At 41.4% G+C, this 20963-nt stretch overlaps 2 protein-coding genes across 4 annotated transcripts; both read right to left on the minus strand.

Moving 5' to 3' along the window:
* Positions 1–1911: 1911 nt before the first annotated feature.
* On the minus strand, positions 1912–10106 carry prrx1b (paired related homeobox 1b). 3 transcript variants are annotated; one of them, XM_080002097.1, is made up of 5 exons: positions 9422–10106; positions 5761–5936; positions 3815–3996; positions 2386–2451; positions 1912–2180 (listed from the first exon to the last, which is right to left on the minus strand). In XM_080002097.1, the coding sequence occupies exons 1-5, from the start codon at positions 9666–9668 to the stop codon at positions 2048–2050; spliced, it is 804 nt and encodes a 267-aa protein (XP_079858223.1). In that variant the 5' UTR covers positions 9669–10106; the 3' UTR covers positions 1912–2047. The 3 variants fall into 3 exon arrangements, with proteins under 3 accessions (XP_079858223.1, XP_079858224.1, XP_079858225.1); XM_080002099.1 differs by having other exon boundaries at positions 1976–2180; positions 2390–2451; XM_080002098.1 differs by lacking the exon at positions 2386–2451.
* Positions 10107–14859: 4753 nt separating this feature from the next.
* gorab (golgin, rab6-interacting) lies at positions 14860–20390 on the minus strand. Its single transcript, XM_080017196.1, has 5 exons — positions 20200–20390; positions 19808–20105; positions 18757–18858; positions 18503–18643; positions 14860–16208 (listed from the first exon to the last, which is right to left on the minus strand). Exons 1-5 carry the CDS (start codon positions 20252–20254, stop codon positions 15752–15754), a joined length of 1053 nt encoding a protein of 350 aa, XP_079873322.1. The 5' UTR covers positions 20255–20390; the 3' UTR covers positions 14860–15751.
* Positions 20391–20963: the final 573 nt, after the last annotated feature.

Genomic DNA, 20963 nt, shown 5'->3' on the forward strand with positions numbered 1-20963 from the left:
CGGTTGTCTTTGTTCTCGTTTCCAACAGAGAGCTGGGTATTCCTTACAAAAATGTTAAAATGTAAAATTTATATTCGCGGTTCTGAAAAAAAAAAAAAAAAAAAGTAAAACTGCATTAAACTGTGCAAGTTCTGTAGCCCCTGCTATTTCCTGGACATAGTGAGGGGAAGTGACCTAAATTAAATTGTGGGGGTTTTTTCGTGGGGAAGAGAAGGATCCGGTATCGGCACGGATAGAGGAGACACATATCAATGCCAGGTGTAAATGTAATTCAGCTAAAATATATTTGAACCCGATCCAAAAGTTTAACACACGTACAGTAAATTCCAGGTGTATCGGGGGGGGGGGGGCAATACCTTGCAGGATAAAACACACACACACACACACACACACACACACACACACACAGTTACTGCGATGCTAGAACCACAGCTCTACGGTAAGTTGCGCTGTCCATGAAGAAGTTATGAGCGGCCATAAGGAAGAAACTCCTTTCTTGACAGCCGCACAGGTAAATGAGGCCCGCGGGCCCCTATATATTTAAGAGAGGATTTCCCCAATCATAAATACTGTTTTTAAGATGGAAACTTTAGTTTGTGGTAATCAGCAAAAGGCCTCGCTGCTGGAACAGCTTGAGGTTTTCCCCGAGTTGTTTTCTCTGAAGGAGAATCTGTCCTCAAGTTATAACTCTTGTTTATGGCTCTCCCGCACAACCTCCAAGATCGTTTTGCATTTCAAAAGGGTCCCCGCTATAAAGTTACTTTTAATAAAGTTCAATTCAGTGTCACAATGGACCGTGTTGTCGGGATCACCGAGAATTTTTTTGTCCGTCGAAGCTATTTTCCATGTTTTCCAATCGCAGGCATAGCAATATCTAAAGCTACTGAAATCATATTTTTTCCATCATATTTTTTTCAACAGTTTGTTTTGTTATTGAGCCTAACACATTTGGGGAATTATAAAATAAAAAAAATAAAAAGATTTTCCTTCATTTTTTTTGTTTTCAAGCCGGCATTCGTCTCTATTTACATGAAGGATTAAATTGACCCTGTGAATAGGACACAGCGGCGTTGCATTGCTGGAAATGCATTTTATTAATATACATTTTATTCTGTTACAAATATCGGTTATCATAGGAAATTAAGAGAATCTACTGTTTTTGGATTCAGAAATACATTAGCCTTTTTCTCTGTATACTGGACTATTACATGAATCAAAATGCAGGAAAATGTTTGCTTGTCAGTGGTATTACATTGAAAAAATGTGAAAGAAAACATTGGGAGTAAAACTAAAAAAAAAAAAAATTATAAATGTTATTAATTCCCACTTAACGTGGATGAGGAAGTCCTTGTTTTAAAATGTTCTTCGGCTGACGTTGATTAAACAGAGCTGTTGATCCCAGTTGTTTTTTTTTGGGCAAATCCAATCCGGCACCTCGGACGAATAAAAAAAAAAAAAAAGGGGGAGACAGAGTTCAAAGCGAAGTCCGTACAGGAGTCTCTTTATCTCGGATGGGCTTCGGGTCGGCCTCGAAGGTGAGCCCCGGACGGGGGCGGGCGAGCGAGTCGATTTCCGCGACACGACGCTTCCACAAAAAACTCGCTCCCCTCCTCTTTTCAGTTCACATCAGAATCAAAAACAAACAAAAAAAAAAAAAACTACTCGGCAAGGCCGGCTACAGCATCCAATCTGGATCCCTTTAGCACAAACAAGAGTTGAGCGATGCACGGGCTCAGGAAAAAGCCCCCCCATAGCTCGGTGTCCCACGTCAGGTGCCCTGGAGCTCTTTGAATAAAACAGGAGGCGCGCCACGTTGAGCGGCGCCTCCAGACAGAGGAGAGGAGAGGAAGACTTCACGATCAGACTCCATGGCAGGGGGCGTGGGACGCGTCAATCGTTCCCAGAGTCCCGGTTCTGTCTTTTGGGGTCCAGTGGCGTTCGGAGAGGGGGGGTCTCCTTCCCCTCCGGCGCAGGCCCAAAGCCCCTCTACGATTAAGAGCCCCTCTCCCTCTCTCTCCCTCTCTCTCTCTCTCCCAGCCGCCCCCCCTTAGTTGACCGTGGGCACCTGGTTCAAGCTGTACTCCTTGGCTTTGAGCCTCAGGTTGGCGATGCTGTTGGCCATGTTCATTCCCTGGGATGTATTGGTGTTGGAGCAGGTTGGAGAGTAAGAGGCCATGGTGCTGAGAGACAAGACAGTGATAGAGAGGGGGGAAAAGGTTAGATCACCTGTAAGCGTCACCCCGGCAGACCCCACTGCACAGGCTGCGGCTGTGGAAATACAAATCAATCATTCATGCGAAAAAAGATGCTATTGGACAAAAAAAACTGACTTTAAGACACTTATGAGCCTTAGGATTAAATGTAATGTGTAAAGTGAAAGCATACTTGCTTTCTGAGGGCAGCATTTTCTGTGGCACTCGCATTGGCCCCCCCTCCGTCATTGGATACCAGCTTTAGAATAATATACAATAAAATGGCGATGTGTTAGCACCACATTAGTGTGTTCCAAATAGCATTATTTCTGGTCAAGAAGGTTTCCCAACTCGACAGCACCCAGCCAAAGCCCTCGCTGAGGTTAAACTAGAAGCTTTTGGCCGCAGCCGCAGGGTTGGACATTTTATACCGAGTTTCATAAGGGAGGATTACAGTAAATCATGACCAATGTAACCAGAGTCACAAAAAATGTTGCCTAGCGGGCCCCGAGTCTCTCTAGAGTTCAGTATCTGGTATAGAATAGCAGAGAGGGGTCAGAGGGGTCAATAGTGGATTTAATACGCTTTGTTTTCACATTATCACCTTGTCACCGGGGGTCATAGGATCCCACCGCAACCCCTCTCCTTCTCCCGGGGAGACGAGAGAAATGTGTTTTGGTAAAACACAACTACTTGAGGCCCACACACGTGAGCGGTCCTTCACGACAGACGGTGCAGAAATGACTCTATTAAGGCAATAGAAACATCGCTCAGTTTTTAAAGGCTACGGTGGCTGAGAGATAACATCAGAGCGTGAGGTCGGTCGTAGGGACGGGTGAGGAAGGTGGAACTCCTCGAGGGCGACCACTACAAGCACAACAAGCAGCCACGCTGTTCTGAGCATGCATTTCAAACACTCAGACCTGCCGTAAACCCGCCGCGCTTTTACTTATTAAAAGCTGCGGCGCGGCACAACGACAGCCTCTGAGAAATCCAGTTTGATGAGACGGAGATAAACAGTGGATAGGGTAAATATGAAGAGCATGCAACAGGTAGGAAAGGAGGCGGACAGATGCAGGGAGAGGAAATGAAACAATAACAGTGAGCCGCGCCGAGGTCAGGGCAGGCCAAGGCATCGGGCGGGCTTCTTTCTGAGTGTGTGTTTGTGTAAGCGTATACCTGTGTGTGTGTGTGTGTGTGTGTGTATGTGTGTGTAAGTGGATGTGTGTGTGTGTGTGTGTGTGTGTGTGTGTGTGTGTGTGTGTGTGTGTGTGTGTGCGTGTGTGTGTGTGTCAGGGATTGAGGTTTGGGCCTGAAGTTACAATGTGGTTATTGAACATGACCTATTGGGGTTTTCTTTAAGAAAAAGGGTATATTGCATAGCGGCAAGCACAGATAGAGTCATGATGAACAGTTTTACTTTCTAAGACTCACAGTTTCAAGGTTAGCAGCGATGCTACAGTGACGTTAAACTACGGTTAGGGTGGGGGTTAGTACATTATTCACTCTAAATAGAGGGTCCGCAGCAGAGGAGCTTACTGCAAGGGGTTGGTCAAGACGAGATGTCAAAAAAAAGAAATTGTTCGTATTAGTTATGAACAGATAAACTGAGAATTATTTACCTGTATGGAGCGGCGCTGCCCCAGGACAGGTAGTCGTTGGGGCGGGGCGCGGGGCGCGGTACGATGGGCTGCTCCACCGCCGTCACGTCTCCCGAGTAGGACTTGAGGAGCGAGGCGTTCTTGCTGGCCAGCATGGCGCGCTCGTTCCGGCGAAACTTTGCTCTTCTGTTCTGAAACCAGACCTGGCGCAAAAGCCGAAAACAAGGAGAACAGAGGAGGAGAACTGAATCGACGGAACTACTCGCGCAATTAAAATGTCAATGGAAGCCCCGAGAAGTCGATTGATTTAGTGCGTAAACCTCTCACACGTGCACCATTTCTGAGGAAAACATGCTTTTTGTTCTGCAGGATTTATTGCAGTGCGAGATGCTTTGTTTTAAAATATTTATGTTTGAATTGTCAATTTGGGGAAAAAGTCAATTTCCATCCCATAAAAAACCTGAATGATGCCGTTTTTTGCAGCAGAAAGCTCGAGTGTTTGTGCGCCTCAGACCCCTACACACACTTTATCGTTACCTATGCAGCACTTCAGCAGCCATCACTACAAACTGTGTCACCCCTCCCGACACTTTAACCCCAGCCTCTCTCTAGTTGCCGGCCAAACAGACGATGAGGGCCCTGCGTGGGGGTGCTAATGTTGTTCCTTGCTGTAAATTCAAATCCGTTATTAAACGCTGTGGGCGCACAGGGGCTCGGGGAGGCACAGTGTCCGGTTACGCAAAGCCTCAGGAATGAGCCTAAAGTCTCTTTTATCAAAGGATTTCTGCATCTCTGGTACACATTAATCGCAGATGTTCTCTCTCTCTCTCTCTCTCTCTCTCTCTCTCTCTCTCTCTCTCTCTCTCTCTCTCTCTCTCTCTCTCTCTCTCTCTCTCTCTCTCTCTCTCTCTCTCTCTCTCTCTCTCTCCTCTCTCTCTCTCTCTCTCTCTCATCTCTCTCTCTCTCTCTCTCTCTCTCTCTCTCAATTTTCCTCTCTCTTTCCCCCCAGGTAAAACATCCTCATTACAGTCTCTGATTAAAGTGGAGTAGTGCTCAATATTAAATGTTTGTATTAGATAACTTAACTGTTTTACATTACATGAATGTGTATTGATGTATGTACTTTACATTAAATCTAAACGTTCATGGAAGGACAAAAACAAAATTGACTACATCAATGATGACATAAATTTGCTCACGTAAATAGTAATCTGATGTAAATAGTAATTTGTTGTTTTATGTTATGTTGATTATTATATCAACATAATTCCAGCAATAGGATAATTCCATCTACTATCAAATCAAACTCAGTGCTTTAGTTCAGTTAGGTTTATAATGTGTGATACCGTTAATAAGTATTTCTTTTTTTTTTTTTTTTCACATTTTTTGTTTTTAGGTGGTACATTTGATATCTACAGTTTACATGACGTCAACTTAGACTCAACCAAAGAAATGTAAACTATAAAAATTACACCGAACTGAAATTGCAAAGGAGAACATGCTTTTGGTTGTTTGGTTGTTAAAGCAATTGAATGTTCAACATTTAACAAGTTCCTCTGGGTGTAATGAGGACTCCTTGGATCGGTTTAAACACAAGAAGTCCCACATAAAAGGGTAGCTGGAAAAAAAAATTTACTGTCATATTTACATGACTTGAAAATGCTTGGCCATATTCCTAGATATTTTAGGGGTCCCCCTGGTATAAGATGCTGGAAAACACTGTTGTTATAATGGTAGTGACAGCAGCTTCTCCTTATGGAACAGCTTGTATTTGATCATCTTCATGGTTAAAGTTCACTATCGTACCACCAGAGGAATTATGTGTATCTCTAAAAACATTTTGTTCATCTGGGTATCCTGGTATGTATATATCCTTAAAAACTTTTTGTTCATCTGGTTATCCTGACATGTGTATCTCTAAAAACATTTGGTTATTCAGGTTATCGTGGCAGAGGTTCTGCTGGTACCTGCACCCGTGCCTCTGTGAGGTTGACTCTGCGGGCCAGGTCCTCTCGGACAAAAGCGTCGGGGTAGTGTGTTCTCTCGAACACCCGCTCCAGCGCCTGCAGCTGGCTACTGTTGAAGGTGGTCCTGTTCCTCCTCTGCTTTCTCTTCTTTTTCTCCTCCGTGTTGATCTGTTCATCTGCGGACAGATAGAGAGAGACGGATCCGTGCGTAAACAAAAGGCTCTGGCACATATGGGGAACCGTGGCACCTCGCAGTCGGTTTTAAAAGAGTAAACAGTGTAGTCAGCTGCAGGCCTCTCTGTGTGTGTCAATGCATTCCTTGTCAAGAGTCTGACTCAAATAAAAACGCTAATTTATATGCATGCGCCAGTTTTAAACAAAGGCACCATGTCAAAACACATCAAGATCAAATAATAAATAAGCCACATTCAAAACGGATGGTGTGATGCCGACTGACTGTTGCTCCTTTTTTTTTTTTTACACATAAAGGGATTTTTCTTTACCAAAAAATAAAAAAAAACAGTAATGCAACAAGTGGTAAATTGCCTCTAAGTGCATAAAAAACGTCTTCAACTGTTCAATAAAAAGTGTACATCTGTAGTAAAATTGACATATAAACAATTGAGACATTTTCTAAGTTCTGTAGATTTTATGCTTTTGGGGGCTTTTTTTTTTTTTTTTTTTTTCATCAAATGCACCGAACACACGCTAGAATGCGATTTATCTGGTGGACCAAGTAAAAATAGGAAGATTGAAATACACACACATGATTTTTATGTCACCATGCAGAGGCCAGTCATATGCAAACTAAACACAAGCACTAAAACACAATACACACACACACACACACACACACGTCAATCTCTGCACCCTTGCGATAGAATTGCTGATTTCTATTTTTTACATACTTTCTCATTGTAAGATTCATTTGGCAAATACGGTACACGCTTTATTTAGAACGGACGTGTAAGAATATAAAGTATATTTTTTCACATGGAACACGGTAAAACCAGCTCACTCGTGTTGTTGTTGTTGTTGTTGTTGTTGTTGTTGTTGTTGTTGCTGCTGTTGTTGTTGCTTTTTAACCTCTGTGTGACTGTTGTCCCCCGCGACCAGCGCAAGGGTCCTGACGCGCCTGTGCAGCCTGCCTTCGCCGTCACCCCGACTAACGTAAAACGTCGCAATTAAACTCTCTTCGCTTGGGTTTGCCTTGGTCTGTCACGTGGCCTCATCAACCAATCGGAAAACAGGAAAGAAAAGCCTTCATTTAAAGAACGAGGAAAAACGAAGGAGACGTATTCTATAAATCACTCTTTTATAATACGTATTTTAATATGTACATAGTGTAATAGTAAACTGCGGCTCATTGGGGGTTTTTTTTCTATCTTAAAAACGTAGAATACATCCCCTCTGAAATGTCGGATGTTGGACAACTTGCAGGGCAGCTTAGTCTATTGTATTGAGCGCTCAAACTAGGGAAAGCGAGTGATATGAGCGCCCTGTGTTGTCGTTTTTAATAATGTTATTGTAATATTATGTTTACATGATAGCTAATATTTTAATCGTCACGTTTTCATATTTTTTATATTGTACATAAATAAACATTTTAGGATGAGTCCACCTCAGGCCGTCGCACAAAGATATCTTAAAGTCATAATAAAGGCACGTATGAGACTTGGACGGCTGCAATGCGGCATTCAAACAGCCAAACATTTTGGACTAAAACGTTGTATGCCCCGCGGTTTAATGAGGTTCCAATCAAAATGGAAAACCAAAGAAAAAATAAATCCTCATCTTTGTATCGTTGTATGATTTGGGATATGGGCTACAGCAAAATATTTTTATCCTGGATAAATTACACTAAAGTGTCACTTCTTTTAATAGGTTCACAGTGACTGTGGCTTTTAATTAGCCCCGGGGTGAGACATAAAACTACAAATCAAAGCCATTAGCAGCCTAATTATATGTGCTGCCAACACACACTGTATAATTAGTCTTACCTCATCGCCAGCCATCGGAGAAAGTTTTGGACGCTCCTGATGTAAGGGAGCCTGATCGCCTACCTAATAACATTTGTTAAAAAAAAATACTATGATTTTAGATTAATAACAAATAATGTGGTTATAAAAATTGATGAATTCAAAAAGATCAATCGGGAATATTGTTTCAATTGTTAACTTATTATGTCAGAAATTATATATATATTATATAAAATTATATGTATAAATATATATATAAGTGTGTGTGAGTGTATGCGTGTGCGCGTTCTTGTATGTACGTGCTTTTCCAAATGTTTTAATATTTGTTTGGCAAAAACCGCACCATTACGGATTACAGATATTTCTTATTAAATAAATACATTAAATAGAGACATACAAATTGTGTATTTGTATGTAATGTAATATATATCTTAGTTAAGTGGATTTTATACGTTTCCTACAAATGGTGTGATTAATTCTATTTTTTTTTCTTCTTTTTTTTTTATTTTGAAAAAGAGAAAAATGTCTAACTATTGCCAGTCACACACAGGCAGATCCACTGACTTCTTGTGAGCCAGATTCTTTAATAGTTGGGCCGAGGAGACGTGGATAATTATGACAAATGATTACGCGTGAATATTGTGAAAATGTTTGACAAGCCCAAATAACCGTGGATTAACGACGTGACCTCCCCACTTTCCCCCCGCACGGCCCTCACGCGGGGACGATTTGGGCCGTAAAATAACAATAACACTCATTAAAGGCCCGTAACGCTTCTGTCAGCCCCTCCACTGGCCTGTGTCCAACTCGATCGCATTCTAAAGCCTTTTCACGGCGAATTCCATGTCTGTCCACGACCATCTCAGAGGTCTGTGTTTTTATTTTATTTTTATTTTTTTGTATTTTTTTTTTCAAGATTTATGACTGACCGGACAGACCAGGCCCCTTCAACATCATCACGCCACACCCCACCGGCATCTAAGTGCTCATGATGAATTAATGGTCATTTTAGAGAAGCATTAATGAGGTATTACCATAATTACACTTCCACTTCCATCTCCATCCGACCTCCTTGTCGGATTGTTTTCATTATATATATATATATATATATATATATATATATATATATATATATATATATATATATATATATATATATATATATATATATATATACACATTTTTTTTTACTCAGCTGTATTATCATGTATATGTTTTTTGCATGCATCTTGTTTGTTTTGTTTCTTTGTTGTTTTTTTTTTTACCGTATTTGTATTACTATTTTTTATATCATATTTATATAACTACATTACTATTTTATTCTACTTGTATAACTATTTCAATTTTTTTTTTAATATAAAAATTTCATAGCCAGCAATAACTGCCTCCATGCTGTTTTGCTGTACCTATGACAATAATAAAAAAAACAAAACCTCTTTTAACCTCCCATCAAGCATTTCTTCCTCTCTTCCTACTCTTTAACAGCATCCACACAAAGACACGCAGCTAAGATTATGAAAACAAACATTATACATTGTGATTTTAAATAGTCCCCCCAAAAAATCATATGTACATATGACGTTTGGATTTTCTTTGCATATATACATTTTTATATATCTTTTCCCCACAGATCACGTGCTCGTGTACGAGTCGTGTTACTTATTTCATCTTTTCCCACTCACTCTCCTGCTGGGTGGTGTCGCTCCCGCTGGTCAGCCCCGGGGACTCCAGCATGCTCCTCCCCGCCTCCCCGACGCTGTCGTCCGCCTGGCTTCCCACCATTTCCCCGGCCTCTTCCAGGTCCAACAGGTGGCTGACCGAGAAGTTCTTCTTGGCTTGAAGGCTTTCCAGGTTAGAAGTGATAGGACTCTCCAGGCGGTTCGCTATAGATGCTTGCCTGTCCATTACATGCGCATAGCTAGAAGTCATGACGCAAATAGGAAACGGTGGAGGGGAAAATGTACCGACGATTATAATAATAGGAGTATAAAAGCAAAAACTGCCAAATAGATCCTTGAATACAAAACGCACGGACAAAACGCCTCCAAAGCAAACGAGCCGAAAGAAACTGCTGATGCGTTCACATCCAAAACGCTGCGTCGGAAAAAAAATACAAACTTTTTTTTTTTTTTACACACGGAGGAAAACAAAGTGTTTCTGTTTTCTCGATTTCCCGTTCAAAAACGTCGCCGATCCATCCACTTCTTGCGCGGTAACAGCAGCACGTCACCGAGTGAAACACCCTTCCTCCGCGTGTTTCAAAAGTGAGTTTTCTAAGAAGAGGGGTTTGTTTTTTTCCTCCAGCTTCCCTCCCCGAGTCACGGTCTGAACTGACTGAGTTCACACAGCACCGCCGCTGCTGATGCCGACCAGATGCGCACGACTCGTCGTCCGTGCGTAAAAGTGCATTTAGCTCCAGTTAGAAGGCAGGGGAGGCAGGCTCTCTCTCTCTCTCTCTCTCTCTCCCTCCCTCCCTCCCTCTCTCTCTCTCTCTCGCTCTCTCTCTCTCTCTCTCTCTCTCCCTCCCTCCCTCCCTCCCTCCCTCGCTCTCTCTCTCTCTCACTCCCTCTCCCTCTCTCTCTCTCTCTCTCAGTTCTAGTCAATTCTGAGGGCTTGATTGGCATGGGAAACAATAATATAAGTACAATTGAAGATCAACTAAAAAACTAAAACACAACGCAGGTATCACGTGTAAACATTGCACTTACAAATATAAACGTAAATAAGAAAGGATAACCTAAAATACATGAATGTAGGCCAATCATACATAGATACACGTGGAATTCAATGCATTTCCCTGTATCATACTTGTGCATCCATCATTTCGCTTATCGCCTCTCTCTCTCTCTCTCTCTCTCTCTCTTTCTCTCTGTCATTCACTTCAAATCTGCTGGGGATGAATAAAACTCCGATACACCTCTGGGAAGTGGAACAGGCTCTAAAAGCATAGGAGCACCGTAATATACGTGGCGACGTTTTTTTGTCGCCGCCCCCACACACACACACACGCACACGCACACACACACGCCATCATCACCACCCTGATTAGTGTTTTATCCTATATGTTGAAGACGGGTAGGGTCTGCGTATCAGCTGTTCAAAACGACAACATCCACAGCATTATTTTGAAGACATCCAAAAAGAGCTGATAACTCAATCCCTTCCATCACAGTCTGGGCCGTGGGGGTGGAATTAAAGCATGTGAAGCACCGGAGGAATGAGGACCGGGGGGGGGGGGGGGGGGCGGGTGGGGGTGGTAGTACATGGAAGGAGGGGGATGGGGTGGGGGGGGGGGGGGGGGGGGGGTCCATCCATGTGTTCAGATGGCAGGAGACTCGGCTCCAAGCTGCCATAGACATCCCGTAGCTTCCAGCCCCTGATCTGGGAAAAGAACACTTGATGCCATCAAAGAGAGGGGGATTGAATCCAGATGTGCTGCTCCGGTTCTTTCCATGTATTTAATGAAGGCGCAGGGATGGAGGAGACTTTTTCATCATTAGTTTTCCCCCTGCACTCTCCATTCCGGTGCCAGGGCAGAAAGCCTCCCCGTCTCAGCCTCAAAGTCCTCTCCGGGGCCCCTGAAGTTTGTGCAGATTTCGATTGCAAAAAGTGTTGTATTTGTTCTGCTGTGTTTCAGAAACGCCACCATGTCCCGTCAGAGACACATCCCGAAGTGAGGAGTCGGAAAAACAATCTATCTCTGGGAGACAGGAGGATTTCAACTGTTATAGCATCGAATCATTTACATTGACCTCATGGTCTCGAAATAATCCATTTGAAATTTGGATTTTTGAAATGTATTTTATAATTAACCCTTTTATATAGCATCTGAAGAAATTGATGGTCTACACATTTTGCAATTCTCCTCTAATGGAAACAAACTTGATTTATTCATAACTTCACAGAAAACGAAAATAAAAGGCTCCGATAAATTATCACTATGCGTGGGGAAACGAGCGATCTAAAATGACATTGGACTCCATTCGATCTGAATCTGTTTCATTTAACGTGAGGAATACAAGGCTGTCGAACGAAATAGGCTTCTTATATACCGGATAACACGTATAAAATAAATGAGTAATATCCACTATGGCATATGCCAACATTATAATTGTGATTAAAATTGTTGTTGTTATTATACAACTTATTATTATTATTATTATTATTATTATTATTATTATTATTATTACTGTTGTTGTTGTGTTTGTTGTTGTTGTTTTTGTTATTATTATATTACAATTCTTATTATTGTTCTTCTTATTATAACTCTTATTATTATTATTATTATTATTATTATTATTATTTATAAGTTAGTATTATTTGTTATACTAATAATATTATCATAATAATAATAATAATAATAATAATAATAATAATAATAATAATAATAATAATAATAATAAATAATAATAATAATTTAAAAAATAATAATATTGTTGTTAAGTTTTTGCTGTAACTTTTACAACCGTTAGTGCCACAACATTCCATTTTCTTTTGGCGTCCTCGTTAATTCGTTATTTCACCGAGAAAGAATCGGCCTCCGGATGGTTCCGAGCGACGCAGAACAGCATCTCCACAGTAAAAGGCCTTTCACAGTTTCCTCCAAACGGAAGAGACCATTCGCACTTTCACCGATGAAATGTTTAATTTGCGATGAAAAAAAAAAAAAAAATAAAATCCCCAAATCCGCGCAGCCAACGACACGGTTTTCGTTTTGCCCTTTGCGCGCGTGTGCGTGTCTCCAACCGTTAGGCGCGTGCGTTTATATCCACGCGCACCTCTCCGCGTGTGGGTGTTGACATTGATTGTGACGAGATGACAATAACTAACAAACAACACATGTAAAACGATGATAACGTGACGAGTGCGGGTTTTTTTTTTAGCATTTTCAATCGAGCCGCGACTGCTCTGAAGCGTCAACGTGAGAGGACTAAAGTTAAGCCCGCCAATGCGTCTCTGATGGAGCTATCTGAAACGCCCCCCCCCCCCAAAAAAAAAACAACAACACAATTTGTCACGAATTACCGCAGAGTTTCCAAATAATAAACAAGCTCTTCGGCTCCGAAAGGCGTGCAGCGCGGCTCTGCGACGCTAACGACGCGATTCCACGTACGTCGAGGAAGCCTCGTATAAGTGCAGCGTCACAGTTTTATGGCCGCCGCGCTGCTCCCCCGAGCAGCGCGGCGCAGCGGTGGCTTTTTTTAATCAGGGAGAATTAATTTCACAGCTCGCACCGCTTTGTAAAACCTCGGTGTTTGTTTAATCAGGAGCAGATTGGTCGTTTTTGTTGTTTTTTTTTTTAACTTTTTTTTAATATAATGTCACCGCACCGCAAGCGGCGCCGCATGAAAGTGAACAATAAACCACGTTGGACTGGATGACAGTCACAAATCAGCCGTCGATCCAGAGCTTTGCAGAGATTTAAAAGCGATTGGGAGTAGTTTTGTTTGGGGAGACGCATCTTAAGGGGCTTTTCCTTCAGTGAAAGCTCTAATCAGCTCCTCGGGCGGACGGTGGAGAACTCCCCAGTCGCCGCAATCAGGGCGCGCGCGCGCGCGTGTGTGTGTGTGTGCGTGCGTGTGTGTGTGTGTGTGTGTGTGTGTGTGTGTGTGTGTGTGTGTGTGTGTGCGTGCCTGTGTGCCTGTGCTGCGTGGGTGCGTGCGTGTGTTCGTTCCAGCGCGCCGCGCCCAGAGTCAACACGGGGGTCATTTAGGCTCCATTAGGGAAATGACACAGGACAGGGGCCAATCAGCACCGGGGGCCACTGGACAGCGGCTCCGCGAAAAGCCACTGATCCAGACTGGGGCCAAGACGACGATTGAGTTAATAAAGCACTAAACCAACAGCAAAAGAAAACACATTAGACACTTGGGTTTGGATTAAATGCACCACAGCACATGAGGCCAAAATGCATGGATATATAAATTAAGAAGAACATTTTTGTCAACTGCACCCTTTTTCTTTTTGTAGACTTTTGACATCTGACCCAGTTATACTATTCTGTTTCAGAATAGTAAATCTGGACCTGTCTGCAATTCACTTTAATATTTCTGGGAGAGTGTAGGCCTATATTTAGGCTACAATCCCAAAAGCAAGGTGAAAAATATTGAACACAATAAAGGCCTTTTTACAATTAAAACCTATAGATCTGACACTTTACAGCATAGTTGCAAGTGTAAACATGCATTATTATTTTTACAGTTCCAACTAATATCTAATATAATAATAATAATAATAATAATAATAATAATATAATCATTGTTTGGATGCAGATTGACACAAAGTCAGAAGTAGGATGAGTTAGAATCGGGAGGTTGATTCTCTCAGCACGAACTGCATTCAAAACTCAAAAATGTCAGCTTTTCTCCGGCCACATGGTGAGGATTTCCAGTTAAACGTAATCTTATTTTTTTTTTTTTCCGGCCTGGCTTCTCCAGTTACAGAGACGTCTCCAAACCTGTCGAGGGAGGCCAGCGCCACACAAATCATATAAAATCCACCACTCTATAAAAAGGAAAAAAATCGAGATACAAATTTTTCAACGTTTTTAACAATTGCAACTTTAGTTCCACTTTTGTGTAATACGTGTTGCCTGTTTCCGCCTGTCTGTAATTATTCCCATGAGGACTGGAGCATAGTTGGACTATTAGAATTATTACTAAAATACTGAGAGGCATCAGGTTGGCGTACGATGCAGGATCCAGCGTCAGTCCCGGCATCATATAGTGAGATATATCCCAGTCAGTTCAGACAGGATATCAAACTAGTTAACCTTTGACCTCTGAGGTGGTCAGTCTCTGCAGGCTGGCTAATTCAAAAAGGAGGCTTTATGGGCTCTGGTTCAGACGGCCACATGTTACCGCAGTGCTGTAAAATCTCACTTACTGCACTTTAAAATGACTCGGGAGCCACGGTAGAGCCGGAGTATTCTCCCTAAATTCCTCCCTAGTCCAGAGGCTTCTGGGAATTTGTCTTTGTCAGGCAAATATAGCCGTAAAAAAAAGGCATAAAATGACTTATTGAACAAACTTAACGACTTTATTAAAAGTTCTATGATTGAACGTAAATATCTGCCCAGGTCTGGAAAACAACACAAATATTCATAAAAAGAAACTGAAAATGCTTTTGTAAATACTTTATTTTATTTTTTGTAAAATATTACAGTATAGCTAGATATTTAAAATAAACTTTAAATATCCATCCATTTAAATATCACCACCACTTATCAAAATCTCATCGTGTCAGTCGTTTGCCAGTTAATTTACAAATGTAGTCGACTAACAGATTGTCACATTGTCACATTCACACAAGGTTATGTTATCATATTACTTTGGAATGATTGTTCAACACACTCCGAGTAAAAATAAATTCATCCAAAGGCTCACTGCGGCACAGGACTTTTAGCTTGTAGTGTCTACATGCATCCCTACATACATTATGGGATATCACCTTACAATTTAAGAGGCCCACTGCCATTCTTCAACTGCAATTGTGTAGGAAAACTTGCTTCGGGAAATACTACCCTACCATAATATGTGGATCTAAACCATATAATAAACGGATTTTTATGTTTTAGGACAAAGATAGATTGATCCTTCCTCCATCTGTTAAGCGCAACACGGATTTCCAGGAAGTAAACCCTGTGAATTTTAAAAGACAGGGGAAGACAAACCCAAAACAGCGATCCTTTGTATTAAACTTTCTCTTTGGAGAAGATAGCTTGCATATGAGTTGAAACCACATGTGGAAGTAGAGCAACAGAGACGCATGTTAGAGGCTCCCATACAGAGTGACTAGCTGAGACAAAAAAGTAAAATAAAATAAATAAAACAATTTGAATATTCTGATAATGCACTCTGGCGTCATCAAACCTAAATATGACACTGCTATTTTTCAGGTTTGAGCAAACTATGCATCACGACCGTAGCCAATGACATACATCGCCCGACAAATTATTTGTTCGATATTGCAATGTTCTTCTGTGACAAATCCATCTCTGTTCCTCCTGAACCTTAGGAAACAAAAGTCACCGCTTGATTTTGAGGAGTGTTTTCTACAACGTCACAGTCCTTGGTGGTCCCCTTTGTTTCGGGGGCCGGGGGGGCGGTTTGGTCCTTTACATTCTCTCCTGCTGTCGATGGCCGGTCACGAGTCGAAGGCACCGCCGCCTCTCCATTCTCCCTGACCTCTGTTCCCTCTTCTCCGTCTTCCAAAATGTCCCTCCTCTTCTTCTCCTCCGCCTTTTCTTTTTCCTCCTCCTCCATCCTTTGCCTTGCCTCGTCCAGCTCTTCTTCAGTGACCTGGAGTTGCAGCTGCTGCATCAGCTCCTCCAGCTTGTGGGCCTTGCGCAGCTCGTTCTGCTGGATGATGGCACACAAGTGTTCCGTCAGCTGCTCCTTTATTTCGGTCTTCTTGTGGAGGTCCAGCTTGGCAGTCACATACTCGGTTTCTGCCTTCTCATAGCGCTTCCTGTGTGAGGACACCACCACAAAAAAATAAAAATAAAAAAAAATCCCACAAATCACAAAAACTGAGGAGAATATCAGAGACAAGCAAGGGAACAAAGAGATGAGCCGAAAAGTGTAGAAATATTAAATCAAAAGAAGAGAAGATTAAGCGATCAATGCTAACGAATAATAATGATTAAAAATAATAATAAGGAAATATCATGCCTACACATCAATACATACATCTGATTTATGGTTTACTAATAAAAATATGAATATTTCCTTTAATAACAACAATTACATTACAATACATTTACCATAGAATTTGAAATGTTACTCTAGTCAAAATTAGCACAAGCAATTAGCGTTAACCAAAATGTATAGTACTGTTAAATCACAGCCTTAAAGACATTGAATGAGAAATCAAGAGAAAAGTGTTATTATAGCTCAAAAAGCAAACATATTGAGTCAAAATTCTGAAATGAGGATGCTGTTTAAAATATGTATTATATACAGTACACATATACTATATGTGTACACTCAGTGTGTACTTTATTAGGTACACCTGTACAATCCAGTGTAATCCAATACACCAGCTCTGCCATTAATTCTACTTTTATGAAGTTTATAATGTTCAGGTTTTGTTGACTTATTTAGAAATGTGTAAAATTCAATGTGACGTTGTACTGAAGTACATCATATTGAAAGGTGTTTCCAATTGTTTTTTTGTCCCCCTCATTGACATACATGAGAAGGGCAGAATATTATAAACACCTCTGAATATAATGCAGCTCAGTACAACACCACCACCTACTATAGGTGCATCGAACAGTTCTGGGGACTCCCTGAGGGCAACTAGGAACTGTAGAGGTCCCCTAGAACTAGATACCGTCAAGGGCCTTTTTTTCCTGGTTGTATTCACACTGGAACTCTAAAGTGACGCTGAAGTGACGTCAGCCAATGGGGTTTCAGCACAACCTCCGTGTTGTATTTACTCCGTAACTTTCACTGATTTCACTTCATCAGTACACATTAAATCTGTTTCTGAACAAACTTTTTTGCAATCCAGTTGCTTAATCTTCACTCATATTAGACCTACAAGACGTCATTTAAAAGTTGGTTCAGACTTTCCTAAGGCACGGGCTCGCGTCGGGACGCCGCATGGGGATTACACTGCTGCCTCACAGCAAGAAGGTCCTGGGTTCGATTCCCATGGTGGGAGCCTTTCTGTGTGGAGTTTGCATGTTCTCCCCGTGCTTACATGGGGTTTCCACCACCTACCATCAGTAAGGACCCCCACCAAAAACATGCACACATCATCGTCTGACCAGCAATGGACACTTGGTACCAGGTCCCCGGGCGCGTCAACGAATGCTGCCCACTGCTCCTGGCTGCCCCCCCGGAGGAAGGACAAGCCAGGATGGGCAGGGGCCCCATTTCACCGGCCACTGTCCAAAGCATGTGCATGTGTGTGTGTGTGTGTGTATGCATGTGTTGTAGTGTGGTGTGTTGTGTGACAATTAAAGATTCTTCTTCTACAATAAAAATATTTTTTTGTTTTAATACGGCTGAGTGTACGTGGGCTGGTCCCCACCCAGAGCGATGCGACTCGACCGGGTGGACTGCCCTCACCTCATCGCGCACTTAGGTCACTGAAGGTTCCTCTTGTGCCGGTTAATCCCTGCCCGGGAGTAGGGGCTAAAAAAGCTCTCAGAGTGGAGTTGTAAGAACTACGAAGGTTCCTAGTTCCTTCAATGCAGACACAAAAAAAAGGGACAGCTCCTACAAAAAAGTACTTAGAACTATGAAAAGGTTCCTGCGGTGCGAAAACGCCTTATGACCTCGATGCTAAAACATATAATTGAATTACCATCTCTTCTATGACAGCGTAAAAAAACAACTTAACATTATAGGCTACATAGAGAAAAATTTATGGCTGAGCTGGTGTATAGGATTACATTGGATTGTACAGGTGTACCTAATAAAGTGCACACTGAGTGTATATACACACACTTAAACGGAGTGAAATGTTGTAGAAATACTGGAAGTATTCTCCAGGGGGCGATATTTCCAGAAATTGAAGGCACAAAAATGACCACCCCTGCTACACTTCCACAGTGAGCTTCCATCGTAAAATGCAAATATTAGAAGAATGCCCAAATAATTGATTGATGGCTAAATAAGGTTAATAATGTGACCGATTCCACCATTTACACATGTGGGGAAAAAAAGTTCATGATGACTTCTCATAGCGGTTACTAACTTTCCTTTCGATGCGTCTGTGATCCTTCACTTCCTTTCCTTGTTCTGTGTTACCTGGCAGCGCTGTAGTCCCAGCTGGCTTGCTCTATCCTGCATCTGAGGATGCCAATGTCATTGGACACCATGTCGTCCAGCACCTGCAGTTCTTTCTGGATTCTCTTCAGCTTCACTGCCTCTTCCTGAGTCTGTTTGGACCTGTGGAGGGAGATGGGGAAACCTCCATTCGCTAATAATATTTACAGGCCCAATCTCCTGAGAAGACTGTGATATTTAAAAAAAAAAAAAACCTTCTATAGACGAGTACTTACTTTTCCGCAATGGTTTTCGTGAGCAGAGCTTTTTTGCGCTTATTCCTCTCTTCAATCATCTTTTGCTCTTGTTGGAGCAGCTCAAGCCGTGTCTTTTCTCGTCTGTGAGAAAAAATAAGAAAGTATTGACAAGAAAAAGGGTAACAAAAAAAAACTATTTTTGAAGTTATTAGCACGATAGAAATCTGATATTAATTCACAGGAATAACAAAAAGTGACCCATACCTTTAAAACATTTGCTTATGATGTATAAACATCTTCACGAAGGTTAGGTAGTTGATGAAATATATCTGGCAAGTGAGACTATATATATATATATATAAAAACTGTCTTACCTTCGTCTTAAAGGTGCATTATAATCAAGTAATGCAATTTTTATACTTTGACTATTCTTGCCTCTTGGATAATAGCCACAATACTAATTATTGTTTCTCAAATCAAATTTCCTGAGTGTAAATATCCTATGAGAGCACCAATAATCACTGTCAAAATATTGTCAAATAATTGAAGTGTGTGCCTAACATGCATGTCTTTACGGCGGGAGAAAACCAGCTAAATATTATTTAACCAATAGCATAAGTATTGATTAATGCAATAGCGTTGCAGTATGTATGTATTGCAATATTTAGTGATGGGGTCAAAGTGAACCAGTTAAAAGCACAAATATCTTCCTTTCTCAAGGCTAAAGTATTTTGCCTTAGGGCAGGGATACACTAAAAGATGAAAAAAAACAGGCAAGCCAAAAATTAAAACTCATTATATCAAACTGGTCCCAAACTAGTCTGGACTGATCACAAGAGTTTCTGAACATCTCAAATCAAACGACTAAAAGTGCACTCTAATCGTCTCTTTAGTTCAGAGATCCTCCTCTCATGATCCTCTTAAGTTGTCGGAGACTCTAAAATCCAAGTTAAAGTCCTTTGGTGTTTAATAGGCATTAGGGCACCCTGCTGTACGAGCTTATGTGCAGCCACATCCAAAAACACGGGGAAAAGGAATACAGTGTTTTACAGTGTGTGTGTGTGTGTGTGTGTGTAAAATAGTTACTAACATTTCCACCTCTTGTTTTTCAAGTTCTTTCACAATGGGTAATGGCTCTTCTGCTCTAGGTATCTGGTGGTTCACAGACGGGTCTCCCTCCTTGATCTTCTCTGCGGGTGGAGCAGGTGGTGGAGGGGGACGATGTTCCGGCGGCCCCTTCGAGAGCTGCTGCCCCGGCGTCAGGGCAGGAGCCCCGGGCACAACATCTTGCTGAGCAGCGACCCGCAGGGCTCTCTCCCGCTGCTGCCGATTCCGGTTGGCTTGAGCGGGTTTCCGAGTGCGACCCAGCGCCGCGGGTACCGCCTGGTCTGGTACATCCACACACAGACACAACAAACCGTGAGCGGCGACCATTTGTCAAGCGGAATTAATTACACAGCAGGTGTCGCGTTACCGAGTTACCTTTCTGCTGCAGCCTCCGCAGTTCCTCGTCAGAAAAGCCCGCCCAACCTGCCATTTTTTATCATCCCGAACCTACAACGACTTAAAGGAAAAACGACGAACGTGCATTTGTAAGTTATTGCGACTGTAATTAAAATAAAATAAAAACTCGTTCGAAAAATCATCCAAATACTGCGACGGGGCTACAAAACTTTAAATACCACCGCCATCTTTGTTTACGCCTGCCACGTCAAGGACCCCGAAGAGGACCAGAGAAGTGGTGTTATGAAGGGTGCCTGAATAAAAAGAAAGTATTACTGAACAAATAATGGTAAAAAGAATTTCAAAATTTTCCATCGATAAGCCGATGTGTAGGTCAATTTATGTTTATATATTTGTCATAGAATGCAATATGCATGGAATATTCAGCACCGACTAAAGGAAAATACTATCTGCCTTTATATATTTTTATTTTGAGTTCGGGCATTTTAGTGGCGACGGCACGTGCAAAATACTTTATTATTTATTTACTTATTTGACTATTTATTTATTTACTTTCTTATTTACTTATTTAACGTTTTATTTATGTATTTATTCAGCTATTTAACTATTTTTTTTAACTTATTTATTTAACTATCTAACTAATTATTAGTTTATGAAACGTTGTATTAATTAATTTATTAATTTATACATTTTTGTACTTATTTACTTTATTAACTTTTTATTTATGTATTTATTCAACTATTTATTCAACTATTTAACTATATATATATATATATATATAT

This window comes from Zeus faber, assembly GCF_960531495.2.
Source record: "Zeus faber genome assembly, chromosome: 1".
Classification (NCBI taxonomy): domain Eukaryota; kingdom Metazoa; phylum Chordata; class Actinopteri; order Zeiformes; family Zeidae; genus Zeus; species Zeus faber.